Raw genomic sequence first — 14,681 nt, forward strand, 5'->3', positions numbered from 1 at the left:
TTTTTTTTTACCATCTTTTTTAATGAAAATTCTTCCAATACTTTTGGGGCACACGCAAATGACTATCTAAATAACACAATGCATTCTGCTCACAAGCCAAGTAGCCAAAGCTATAGCAGTACAATTATTATAATAGTTCATCTGAAGCATATATCCAGTCATATAAATTGTTGATCGATTTATGCCAACAGTTCCCCTGCCTCCTTGATACAGCCAGGGAATGCTATCATTGCTACAGAATAAATAAGGTGACATCAAGAGGTCACAACACTAGAAACAATGGAAAAGGACTAGTAACAGTACAGATTAAAATTGTAGCAGATTAAAGTTTCCTTTAACATTTTATTAAATATACCCAATGGAAGATTGAGATAAAAGACAACTGTCCAACACAAATAATTGTGCTCAGAAGTATCCTGATGCAGGCTTTGTTCCTAGTGGAATGATAACATGGAAAGTGGCTATGGGACAGCCCCAGTCCCTCATCCCTAATTTGTTTTTCTATTAAGTGACTTAAATATTTTCTCGGTAAAATGTATCTTTTGCAGAGTAATAAAAATGCTGTCCTTCTGGAAGAGTTAAGGTTCCGGTAAGAAATGTAAAAGACAACTGAAAAGTAACAATGGTTTAATGAAAAGTATATCATCCCTCTTTATACAGATTGTTTTCTGATTTAGTTTTACTATCTTAAAATATGTTTTGAAATATAAGGGAGAAATTCTACCAATCTAGAGACATTTATAATTGCTGATTGCAGGACTGGGGCCAAACTTTGTAACTTTCTAGTAATCTACAGTTTGCATTATGAATGCCATCACTATTGGCTGGTATTTAATTTCACTTCCAGCTCTCTTCTCATTTTTCTAAGTATTTTATTTTACATTCATTGTATTTGAAACATTGAGCATTTGTAGGATTGGATATACTGCCAGCTAGCTGAGGTACGAGGTGCAGACTGAGCACTAAAATCCCAGCCACAGAGCTGATAATTATTGTAATTGGTCCATTTGAAGCACAATATATCAAGTGGTACAGAGAGTTCAGATTCATGCCAGTCAGTCTCCAGTTGGCACAGGCAGTACTATCTGGAGGACAGAGAGGTCTCAAAAGGATTTGTTATTGGCATCTGCTCAACTGTTCTCTTTTCCAAATAGTTCCAAAGGGGGTTGGTGGGAGGAAAGCTAATTTTTAACAATTTAAGGTACCTAAAAGGGATAGATGGCAAAGCCACAAAGTGTACAATAATAATTTCTATCAAGCAATTTACTCAAGAGGGATTAAAATATTATTGATGTAAAGAAATGGCTATCAGGGTTTAACAAATATACCCTAACTACTATAATGTTACCAAACCATTTACTACGAACAGTACTATAAGTATGTGCAGCACTTCAGAGGACAAGGTACAGGAGAGTGTTTACATAATGTGTGTTCCTCTGTAAACAATTCAATCAATTTACTTGAATCCTGGCATACTTACTGTATGTACAGTACCAAGAGCCCAGTAAATAGGCTGTGGGAATGAGAGAACAATAATTTACTTAATCATGAAAAAAATAAATGTACAGGAGGTAGGACTGGGGAAGCTGTTTAGGCCCAACTCAATATCTATTCTAAAGCATTTCTAGAGCAGTATTTCTCAACCTTTTTTTATAAAGTACCCCTTTAAAAAAAACTGTCAGGCTGCGTCTACACTGGCATGATTTTGCGCAAATACTTTTAACGGAAAAGTTTTTCCGTTAAAAGTATTTGCGCAAGAGAGCGTATATACTGGCATGTGCCTTTGCGCAAAAGATTTGCTTTTTCACAAAAGCATCCGTGCCAGTGTAGACGCTCTCTTGCACAAGAAATTAACTTGGCTGTCTACACCAAGAATACTTGCGCAAGAGGGCTTATCCCTGAGCGGGAGCGTCAGAGTATTTGTGCAAGAACCACTGATTTTGTACATTACAAAGTCAGTGTTCTTGCGCAAATACTTGCAGCCAGTGTAGACAGGCGGCAAGATTTTGCGCAAAAGCAACTGCTTTTGCGCAAAATCTTGCCAATGTAGACACAGCCTAAGTACCCCCACTACCTACAGTTTTTAGTCACACACAAAAATTTTCTACCATTGCAACACATTTGTTTAAACAACTTAATCGTAGTCGGGCAGGCGATTAAATTTTTGGGTGTAAAAAATACAAAAATAATAAAACGCTGTAAAACTTAAAAACAAAAATTCAGTTTTCTCCAAAGTTCAGTTGTGTTGATGTACCCCCCAGACTTCTCTTGAATATCCCTAGGGTACTCGTGCCACTGGTTGAGAAATATTGTTCTAGAGGACCTACACTGGTATGTGAAGGCATTATACACAGTAATTAATATTTTAATTGAGCCTTTTCCACAATGGACTCTGCTCTTCACCTCACCTATCTTACACTGCTTTTTCATTAATACTTCCTCTGGTTTGGGTATTTATAGGACTACTTTCACAAGATAGTGAAGTTTGTATTGTGATCTAATTTCAATTGGTGGGTCAGCTTTTAGTAGAAGACCCTAATAGACCATGTGGGTACAGTATACTGCAGTGAAAAAGGGAAATCTGAATTCCTGTACAGTTAGGCCCTGATCCTGCAAAGATTTAAATATGCATGTGAGTAGTCCTTTGAAATCCATGGGACTACACTTGTATATAAAGTTACACATGTGCATCAGGGTCTAAATTAGTTCTTTATTGTTTAATGGAAAAAATAAGGAGACCACTCCCGATTTAGGCACAAGTCTTTCGAGCCTCTTTGGTAAGGAATTTCACAATTGGACATTTCTGCACGTCTCAAAAAAGCATTTGTGTTTTCATAGGTCAAAGTATTAAAGGGAAAGAAATGCAAGATCTCAGATTATTGAGGGGGTGAGGATGTTCTGTGAATCTACAGCCAGGAAGAGGGAGTAATGGCTTTGCAAATAATAATACCATTTATCATTATAGGCCTACCCCTGCAGCCTTTACTCACATTAAGATCACAATGACTCCATATGCTGCAGGAATGGGTCCCATATTGCATGTTCTACAGCCCTACCTGCTTATCAGAAGAACCCTTCTGGTAACCACCCAACAGTGCAACTTGAAATATCTTTATTTGCTCCAATGTGACACAGCAAGATTTGTTAGGTTAGGTGTTTCAGCTACAAATCATCTAATTAAAGGAACAATAAATCAAGTTAAAATAAGGCCATTTTAATTCAGAATTGCCTTCATACACAAGACCTGCAGAGTATTACAAGAAAGATTTGGTTTACCAAAAGAAAAAGCTTATGCGGTAACAACACTCGAGTGAGAGAAAAAGCATTGAGGATTTTTTTAAATATTCATACATGTTATCATGTAAATTAAAATTCTCTCAGTAGGCCTGATTTCAGAAATTTACTGTGATGAGTCAGGAGAAAACATTTATATGGCAACAACGGACAGAAGATCCTGTGCTTTGAATAGTAACAAACTACCTTCTGGGCCACATTCACAAGTTACTGAATGTCAGACAAAAAAATTGATTTGTTTGGTGCAATAAATGATGGCAGACCTTTAGATATTTGAGGTGTAACAGATGGTTCTCGAGGAAGAGCACACAGAGTGGCAGACAGTACGCTTCTTTAGAATGGCTTGGACTGTCTTCAGCAATTACACACTGAATGCTTTAGGGGAAAAGAGAACTGTCGTCTCTATGATTCTCTCTGCACAAATAGGGTTCCTTTCCCTGCTCTGATTCTAAAGAATGATATCTTCTCATACAAGCTACTGGCAAAATGAATCAGTAAGCAGGGGGAGCAGGACTAGGGGGCACCTTCAGCCCTTCAATGATTATAGGAAGCAAGGCTCCAGGCTGATGCTCTCCAAAGATAGAGTTATCTGTGGAAGGAGGAACAAAAAGGAAAAATCTTAACATTCAAAAGAAAACAAGTTTTGGCATGTAACTGACAGCTTGCTTTATCTATAGCTTTCTATACTATGGAAATGTTGGAAGTGGGCCACATTCACCCCGACTGAATTGGACTAGTTAACACTGGTCCTCTGCATAGTAATGTAACACTCCCTTCTTTGTATGCCTGTATGTATAGATCCCTGCCAAACTGAAGTTTCCACTTCATGCCTCTGACAAAGTGGGCTCCAGCCCACGAAACATGATACCCAAATAAATTTGTTAGTCTTTAAGGTGCCACAGGACTCCTTGTGTTTTTTGTTTTATAATGGAAATATAATTTTTGGAAGAGAGAGACATTTAAAAGCAAGCCTTTGGCCTCTTAGGAGCTGGGAACGCTGCTGAGGCAGTGTGCTGAGCCCCTAGGGCAAGCAGTGGAAGGGAAAAGTGGAAGGGAAAAGTTACTCAACACTAACCCCCCTCTGGTATATTAAGAGGCATCACTGCTGGGCTCTGAAGAGTCCTATTAATCTGGAAGATTACGGCTACAAACCTTGAGGGCATTGTACAGAAAAAAGGAGTCCTTGAGGGGTATAACAGGGATTTCCCATACATACAATAGCTCATTTTATCATGAGGTGTGTATCATTAACACTTCAAAGCCACAGACAAAATAAGAAATAAAATAATAAGAGAAATACTAATATTTGTATTAATTTTTTTTGCCTCTAAAATAGTCGTTTCTGGAATCAAACTGTAACAATCAAATTTCACATTGGATAACATTTTATGCAGCAGAGTACATACTTAACCAAAATATGTCCATTTAACCGATTGTAATTTAAATGTTGAGAAATCATAACTGCATTATTCCCTCTCCAATTAGCAGCAGCTTTCTTTATGTTTACTTATGAAGCATAAACTGTTCACTTGTCATTACAAAGACCTTCTGTAGAGGACTTAAAAAAACAGCAACAGCAATTAAGATGACGACTGCAGAGGTGGATTAGGCACATTATGTCAGAAAATACCCAGCTGTTTCCTTTTCAGCAAAAGACACACCAGGCATATGAAATGCTGTGGCCAAATTTTGTGAGTCCACATAGCAACAGTGTTTATATATTAGGTAAGGTAGGGACTCCCAAGATGGGGATATGCATAAGAGAAACTAAAGAGAATATCACAGAGTTCTTTTTAAAATCATCAACAATCCCTTCTGTCCATACAGAGGTTTTTTGTTTTTTTGTTTTTTTTGTATGTGCCAGGAGTACAGATATCCTGTGTTATAAAATGTATTCTTTGCATGTGAAATTGACTAAATGCAAGGCAAAATGGACTGATCTTTTCATTACCAAACTGAAAAATCCAAAATGTACTGACAGCAGAAAGAGTGAGCAGTAAAATCAGATAATCCAATTCTTTCACTTGGGTATGCTGGAAGGCATTTAAAGGGTTAATTATGACTATAGGACTCAGTACATCTAACCTCTGTTGCAACCATATATGCCTCCCTGTGCTGCTTGCACTTCATCATGTCATTAATAATCTAAGGAATAATTTGTAATACAAGTAAGGAATTCGTTAACTGAATTTTTAAGCAGATATTGTCTGTTTAAGAAAAAAGAAGTCTGAAATATAAATGCTTCAGTTAGGCTGCTTTCAGCTGGATTGAAGGGGCTCAGAACATCTGAAGAAATAAGATAAATTTGATTATTGGTACAGTAAAGGACAATGGCAAATCCTACAAACATGTTGAAGCAAACACTCAGATGAAAAAAACCTCTCTCTTTACAGTCCTCCTAAAAACACATCATTGGAGGAACTGTATGATAACATCAAGAAGATTCCCTTTACCTGTAAGTTATTGTTTCTGATAAAAGGGCAAATATGGCAAGTGGAAATATATATGGAAATTTGTCTCACAATTAGAGATGTAAAATCCCATTTAATCAATCAACTGTTTAAACATTAAGTTTAACCGGTTAACCAATTAACCGCTCCAGCCCAACCAAGAGGCCTGCTCCAGCTTGGCTGGAGCGCCCCTACCTACAGCGGGCCCTGTGGGGCTGGAGCAGCCTCCTGCCCAGGGTGGGCCATTAAGGGTGATGCTTGTCGGTTAACCGGTTTACCATTCACATTCCTAGTCACAATAATGTAATTATCTATGGCCTCTTACGCAAACCCAGGAATGCAGAAAACAAGCCAGCTGTTAAAGGCACATGATGTGGTTACTTAACTCTGCTTTACTTTTAGAAAGAGCTGCAGATGCACATGCTCAATCATTAGATCCTTATCAAATTAATTTTTATTTTTAAGCACAGGAACATCCTATAACCTTAGGTTTCCTTTCACATCTGGTTTGGGGGAGCAAAGGACCTTCCTAGTGTAGCCACATACACACATACTGCTAACACAGCTATGCAACTCCTCCTATCCCAAAGGGTAGTCAGACTTCACCAAATTCTGTCGTATACTGAACTCAGGATTTTGGGGCAGATTTCAGATGAGATTCTGAACAAGAATAGCACTATCACCACCAACATCCCTGTCAGTTCTAGCTGGCTGCCAGCTGTGGGAAATAGAAAAAAAAAGGTTGTGCATCATATAGGCCTCTTATGGCTATATGTTGAGCTGAGAATTTGGCCCTACCCGAAAAAATAATTAAGTATCACTGAATCGTTCACAGGTTTGCAATGTGGCAAAGGATTGAAGAGGTGGCCATTCTGTATTTAACACCTACAGAGTTGCAACAGATAGGAGACCTATGCATCATCCAGCAACTATTCAGGAGGCTACATGACACAGGGAAGCTTAGCTGCAACAATGCTATCCTAGGTAATTTAATTTTGTTAATATTTCCTAATGGATAAAACAATACAGTACAAAGAGATATTCCTCAGCTGTTGTTGCTGACAGAATAATAGCTGTTGAAAATTAAAGTTCCACATTTATAATCTGGAAAACAATAAAAGTACATTTTGAATCAGCGGTAAATGGAGCAACTTTAATGTAAAAATATAAACAATTTATGCCCCATAGAAGCAGGTAGAAATGCTTTTTGTACAAAAGATTCTTAATTCTATTATTTAAAAAAAATCAGTATGATATCAAATGGAGGCAAAATACACGTCATGTATACTTAGTTTTTGGTAGAGCTTGAAAATATCTTTGATCCAGTTTAAGAATTTGATATTTTTTATGTCAAATATTCTTCACCTTTGATGGGAGAGCTCAAGAAGACCATTCACAGAGGACCATAACCTTCACTTAAGAGGAAATTTTCAGACATGAGTGATTTTCATATTGATTTTGTCCCTTTAATTTTACAAATATGACATCTAATAAATGTCAGTTTTTCTACAACTTTATCACAAAGATTATGAAAGCATCACTGTGTTTATGTCTGAAATGTAAAATTGCATTTCTGAAATAGCATGACCAAATTCCAGCTTGACTGTCACATATTAAATACTTTCAAATTAGGCATTGTCCTTCCGTACTAGCATACCCTGGGCAAACACAACTGGAAGAGGTTTCTGGTGGTAACTGGCAAAGCTTCTTTATATGCTAATGTTGCCCTAGTTTAATTAAAGGTGTGATTTTTATTAGGTATGTTAAGAAGCGTGTAATTTATTAATTGTGTAGTTGACAAATTTTGTCTACTACACAATTGATCACTAAGAGTCAGCACTACAAGCACTCAGTCCCAGCTCATGCCACTCCAGGGAGCTACTCCCACTGCAGCTCTTCATAAAAAGTAATTTAGGAGCTGGCGGACTGGTAGCCCAGTTCAGTCCCAGCTCATGTCGGTCGGTCTTGAAACTATCCCCTGCTGCAGGTCTTCTTGAAAAGTAATTTAGGAGCCAGGGGGAAGCTCCCAAACCCAGTGTGAGCCAGGATTAAGCCAAGATACCTGTCTACCTGGCTCCTAAATTACTTTGCATGCAGAGCCACAGCGGAGGTAGCTTCCAGGACCCGGGCTGCTGGCCATCCCTCTAAACAAAAAAAGTACTGCTGGAGCCACGGGGTGGAATGGGGAGAGAATGAGTGTAGTTGGTAGCATTAACTGATAAGTTTTCACTTATCAGTTAATCGTTTAACCAACTACACTATTACATCCCTAATTTTTACACTGATTTAGTTAAACCAATACAAAAGTCATTTTGAATACTCTTATTTTGTTTTAGAAACAGGCTTATTTTTGTCCAGCTTAGGTTGACTGGGAATAGATTTAAGATGAATCAAAACAAAACACTCTCAAACCAAAAGAAGTTTCTATGCATGGGCTTGCATCAATTAAAAAAGCATTTTAAATTAAACTGGTGCAATTTTCTTATAAAGCTCAGACCATACACCAAGGACAGGTGTCTAATATTGTTTCTTTCAATCCCCATGTTCGCAGACTGAAAGGACAAAGGCGGCGAGTTATATGGGCTCATGGTGCCCATGCTCCAGGAATATTCAGAGCCGGGGGCCCTGCTCCACCAATATTTGGAGCTGGGTCTCTCCCCCGCCCTTGCCTGGAGTGGGCCCTGGCCCCCACCTGCTGCCCTCCCTCTGCGCCCCCAGCCCCGGAGCGACATGCTGAAATGCTGCGCAACAGCTGAGAGGGGAGATGCCCGGGCATGGTGTGACATCACAGCCCAGGACTCTAAAACTGCTCGACCCAGCTCCAGGCCTGGCAAGCGGTCTGGAGCCCCAGAAGCAGCTGGGGCCTGATCACAGCCTCCAACGCTGCAAACTGGAAGGAAGAAGATGGGGTGGAGGAGGAAGGGGACAAGTCAGGAGAAGAAAGGAGAAGGTACTAAGGGACAGAGTGGAGGAGAGACAAAGGCCAAGCATAGGGTTGCCAGGTAACCCGAGCCCCCTGCCCAAACATGATACCCAAGGGTTTTTGCTTCAGTCCCGGGCTATGGGGCTTGGGTCCTGGACCCCAGGAAGTCTAAGCCAACCTTGGACACTCCATTAAAAAAAAGGGTTGTGATCCTCTCTGGGGTCCCAACCCACAGTTTGAGGGGAAACCCCTCCCCCATCTAGGATATTAAAAGTTATAAAGCTAGTAAGAAGAACCTCCAAGTTATTATTATTATGCTTAGATATCTATTGACAATACTTGAGACATATTGGTAAGGGAGGTTTCAGTTTAACTAGATGAAATGAGAAATCCAGACACCCATGGTTATTGTGGGCAAGTGAGTGGTGAGAGTAAAAATTAGTTTTAAACATCAGTAAAAGCTACTGCACTGTAGGAAGTCAGAAACTGCACAGTTATCTGCTCTTGGCTGTGACCATTCAATTTCAGATGATGGTATTAAGAAGTTTAAGTACTAAAATCAATAACTTTGGAGTTCCAAGGTCACTTTCTCTGGCCTTGGGTAAGTAGCTTTACTCCTCATCTTGTTTCCCTCATCTGTTAAATGGGGGCAATATTTCACATAGATGCCATGTGGGTTGATTAGAAAAGTTTGTAAAGAGCTTTAAACATGACCTGTGACATATAATATGAAGAAAATAAGTAATATTGTTATTCTATGTAATTCTTGATTCTTGCCTTTGAACACTACAATTAAGAGTCAGGAAGAGTATGTTTTTGAGTAACCTAGTCAGAATTTCAAGTGGCTTCCATTCTGATGATTATTCTGTTCTAGATTTTGAGGATTTTCCTCTAAAGAAATTATGGAATTCATGTATGCAACATACAACTCAGCTTCATTACTTTAAGATTAACAGCATAAATAAATGAAGCAAAATGCAGGACAATGTAGCACTTTAAAGACTAACAAGATGGTTTATTAGATGATGAGCTTTCGTGGGCCAGACCCACTTCCTCAGATCAAATAGTGGAAGAAAGTAGTCACAACCATATATACCAAAGGATACAATTTAAAAAAATGAACAAATATGAAAAGGACAAATCACATTGCAGAACAGAAGGGGGATGCGGGGGGGTGGGAAGGGGGAGGAAGGAAGGTAAGTGTCTGTGAATTGCTGATATTAAAGGTAGGGAGAGTGGGATGTTTGTGAGTTAATGGTATTACAGGTGATAATTGGGGAAACTGTCTTGGTAATGGGTGAGAAAGTTCAAAGACTTGTTAAGTCCTTGTTGGTAAGTGTCGAATTTTAACATGAATGACAGTTCAGAGGATTCCCTTTCAAGTGCAGATGTAAAAGGTCTTTGTAGCAGAATGCAGGTGGCTAAGTCATTTAGAGAGTGTCCTTTCTGGTTAAAGTGGCAAGAAACTGTTTTCTCTTTGTGATCTTGTCTGATATCTGTTTTGTGGGCATTAATCCTTTGGCGAAGTGTCTGAGATGTTTGTCCAATGTACATAGCAGACGGACACTTTCGGCACATGATAGCGTAGATTATATTTCTGGATGCGCAGGAATATGTGTTCTTGATCTTATAACTCACTTGGTTAGGTCCAATAATGGTATCAGCAGAATGAATATGTGGACAAAGCTGGCAACGGGGTTTGTTGCAAGGGAAGGTACCAGGGTTGGTATTAGTGTGGTATGTCCTGTGGTGGTTGGTAAGAATCATCTTGAGGTTAGGTGGTTGTCTATAGGAGACTATGGGTCTGTCTCCCAGAGCCTCTTTGAGTATGGTATCCTGTTCCAATATAGGCTGTAGTTTATTGATAATGTGTTGGACAGGTTTAAGTTGGGGGTTGTAGGTGATGACAAGTGGTGTTCTATTGTTGGTTTTCTTGGGTCTGTCTTGAAGTAGATGGTTTCTAGGTATTCGTCTGGCTCTTTCGATTTGCTTTTTTGTTTCTCTGGGTGGGTAGTTGAGATTTATAAATGCTTGGTAGAGATCCTGAAGCTTCTGGTCTCTGTCAGTGGGGTTAGAGCAGATGCGGTTGTATCGAAGGGCTTGGCTATAGACGATGGATCGTGTGGTGTGTTCTGGATGGGAGCTGGATGCATGTAGGTAACTGTATGAGTCAGTGGGTTTTCTGTAGAGAGTGGTGTCTAATTTTCCATTGTTGATTTGTACGGTGGTGTCCAGGAAGTGGATCTCTCGTGTAGAATGGTCCAGGATAAATAAATGTGCTTGTAACTGAAACTGACCACAAAATAGATTTTCCACTTCAGTGTAGAACTGCAAAATCTTCCCTCCCTCACAAAAAATTCTGTTTGATGCAATAAACAGAATATAATTGTTTATTATTGAATATAATTATTGAATATAATAGTTTTATCATTTTTAATCAATTGAAACATTTGAATCCAAATATTTTTTTTATTTTGATTCCACCAATTTCAAGTGAATGGATTCTTCAATTACAGACAACTAACCTCAACCCTGAATGTTCAGTTCTCCCCTAGCTTCCCCTGCTTCTGGGCCCATCTGCAATACTAAATATCATTTTGATGAGATAAAGAGCCTGCTTTTATTTTTATATTTTTACACACACACACACACACAGAGAGAGAGAGAGAGAAAGAGAGAGAGAGAGTAGATTTTTCTTTCCTTAACTACTCCAAAGACTTTTTGCCTACTACAGCATATCAAGGATTTAAAATTCATTGCTGTTAGGATTTATATGCCAGACAGCAAGAATTCACAGGAATCAAGCTGCAATTCCATGAGCAGCATAATCTCTTAACTTGTCCTCGGGTTTTACAATTACACAACTTCACAAACTGCAATACAGTCCACTCCGTTTAATCTGCGCTTCTCTGTTATTTTAGATGTGTCAGTTTCCCAGGTACATGAGAATCAAAAACAAATTCAACTCTGGTGTAAATGAGCACAACTAAGTGATCGAGATATCACTTCTGTCAAGACTAAATTTGATCCTGAAAGGTTTTCCAAAATAAGAAAAAGAAAAGGGGAAAAGAAAAAAAGGGGCGGTGTGAGAGAGGAAAAAAGGAAGAGTACAGTACTTAGAATCGCTCAACAGTACCCCCTCTAGGTAATTAAGCAGCAGTGATAGAGAAAGATGAGGGATGCTGTGATATTAACTAACAACAATGGGAGGATTCCAAGTACTTCAAAACAGTTTCAGAAGACAAATGCTGGGGGGAGGAGGAGGCAAGTATTACATGATAGAACTCTGTGAAAGATAAAGCCCCACATCTCCACACCAGCCTGAGTTATACTATGGCAGTAAAATAAATAGTTATATACTTTTTTAAAATATAAGTAATACAATATTATGTAAATTAATTTCAGTGATCCACTTATGGCTCTGGGTTTAGAGGGTTCTTAATCAGGCTCTAAGAGGCTAAGAGCAAAGACCTCAGCACTTAGTCTTGTAAAGGCTTTCTACATAATTAATAGATGCCATGGCAAAGTTAGGGCAGTGGTTGGCCACCTTTAGGTTGTAAATGTTGTTCCTTTTCAAGCCAATAGGTATAATTGACCTATCACTGCTTCCTTGCCTCCACTACTGTTCAAAACTTGGCTTTGCTACTGATTGGGGGAACAACAGAATCATAAAAATGTAGGATGGGAAAGGAAGTTGAGATGTGATCAAGTCCAATCCTCTGCACTGAGGCAGGACTAAGTGTTATCTATTCCGTCCTTTCCAGGTGTTTGTCCCACCTGTTCTTAAAAATCTCCATTGATGGGGATTCCACAACCTCCCTTGGAAACCTATTGCAAGGTGTTAAGTACCCTTATAGTAAGAACATTTTTCCAAATGTCTAACCTACATCTCCCTTGCTGCAATTTAAGCCCATTGCTTTTTGTCCTGTGTTCACTGGCTAATGAATACAATTTATTACCCTCCTCTTTATAACCACCTTTTATGTACTTGAAGACTGTTATCATATGACCATAAGTCTTCTCCTAGTGTGAACAAGCCCAATGTTTTCAGTCTTTCCTCATAGGTCATGTTTTCTGGATCTTTAGTCACTTTTGTTGCTTTCCTCTTGACTTTCTCTAATTTGTCCACATCTCTCCCAAAGCATGGTACCCAGAACTGGACATAAACACTCAATTTGAGGCCTTATCAGTGCTAAGTGGAATGGAAGAATTACTTCTCATGTCTTGCTAACATGTCTGCCAATACATTCCAGATGGTGTCTACTTTTTGCTTAAGTATTACACTGATGATTCATATTTAGTTTGTGATCCACTATAACACTCAGATGCTTTCCTGCAGTATTTTTTCCTAGGCACTCATTGCCAATTTTGTATTTGTGCTATTGATTATTTATTGCTAAGGATAGTAGTTTGCATTTGTCCTTACTGAATGACATCCTATTTATTTCAGATCACTTCTCCAATGTTCCAGGATCATTCTGAATTGTACTCCAATCCTTGAAAGTGTATGGAATCCCTCTGAGATTGGTATCGTTTGCAAACTTTATAAGTGCAATCTCTCTGCCATTAGCCAAATAACTGAAGATATTGACTAGAACTAGGGACAAGACAGATCTCTGCAGGACCCCCACTTGATAATCCCTTTCAGCTAAGTAGAGAGTTATTGATAATCACTCTGAGTATGGTTTTCACTCACCTTAGAAGATTCATCCAGGCTACATTTCTCCAGTTTGTTTATGAGAAGGTCATGTGGGACAGTATCAAAAGCTTTACTAAATTCAAAATATATCAAAAACTGTCACAGAAGGCTATTAAGTTGGTTTGACAGGATTTTTTTTTCTTGACAAATCTATGTTAACTCTCTTTATTATCTTCTAGGTGCTTACAAATTGATTACTTGATTATTTGCTCTATTACCTTTCTGGGTACTGAAGTGACACTGACTATTCTATCATTCCTTGGGTTGTCCTTATTTCCTTGTTATAGATAGGTATTATATTTTCCTCTTTCCAGTCCTCTGGGATCTTTCTGGTCCTCCACAAGTTCTCAACGATAATTGCTAATGCCTCAAAGATCTCTTCAGAAAGTCCTTTAAGTATTCTAGGAGGTATTTCATTAGGCCCTGACAACTTGAAGATATCTAACCTGTGATTCTTAACTTATTTCCCTGTTTTAGCTGTTCAGATCCTACTCCACTTACACTGATGTACATTAGTTCTCTGATCACTGCCAACCTTTTTTGGGAAAACTATAACAAAAACCAGAGGCATTTAACACTTTGACCACTGCTGAATGATGACAGCCATTTCCTAAGCTCCTGCTTTTTAATTCCCAGGCTTTTATATTCTCTCCAAATGAAACAAGCAACTGATTTAACTTTATAATATTAAATCTCCAGGCAGCATTCTATTCATACAGTTACCCAGATGTCTTTACCCTCTGGAAAACCAAAGTTTAAGAAAAATTGCTTTATCTTTGGGGAACACTTTAAGTCTCAAGCTAACTACATTAAGAAATATAACTTTATTACTTTGTATTTGACATTTTGCTACTATATTGGTAATAGGAAATTACCAAATAATATTGGTATTTTACTTGGTAATTTTTCCTGTGGTTCTTGGCTAATATGAAAGACGGTGATCATCAAATTTATTCAAGTTTTCCTGTCAACAACATCATTAACCAAATCCCTCAATTTCAAAGTAAATAAAAGCATCTGGGTTTCTAGCACAGCAAGACTGACTTGCATATTTAAGCCTCATATATAGATGAATTTCCACTGGACCAGATTTGCATATTAATGAAGGACTAATTGCTCTTTGCAGTCAATTTTATGCAAATTAATTTACTACTCTTTGTACATGTTTCATAATGTTTGAAAAGATCCAAAAAATCCAAAACTTAAAAAAAACCCACACATTTTAAAGAAATAAAGTCCAAATTACAGCAGACAGCCTTATAAAAGAGTTATTTTATAATCAATCTTTTATGGTGTTGTTTATTTTAAACTTTAT

General features: G+C 38.3%; 1 protein-coding gene across 8 annotated transcripts in view; it reads right to left on the reverse strand.

Annotated features, from left to right (window-relative positions):
* Positions 1–3,193: 3,193 nt before the first annotated feature.
* LOC149521921 (uncharacterized) overlaps positions 3,194–14,681 on the reverse strand; it is a 60,747-nt gene continuing 49,259 nt past the window's right edge. For all 8 annotated transcript variants that reach the window (XR_016347628.1, XR_016347627.1, XR_016347635.1 and 5 more), the window contains one exon: positions 3,194–3,883. Coding sequence is in view for 1 of the 8 variants with exons in the window: in XM_089772051.1 (XP_089628177.1) it covers positions 3,786–3,883 (98 nt within the window). In the remaining 7 variants the exon portion in view is untranslated. The remainder of the gene's footprint in view (positions 3,884–14,681) is intronic.

The sequence above is a fragment of the Pelodiscus sinensis genome, chromosome 21 (genome assembly GCF_052426305.1).
Source record: "Pelodiscus sinensis isolate ZL-2025 chromosome 21, ASM5242630v1, whole genome shotgun sequence".
Classification (NCBI taxonomy): domain Eukaryota; kingdom Metazoa; phylum Chordata; order Testudines; family Trionychidae; genus Pelodiscus; species Pelodiscus sinensis.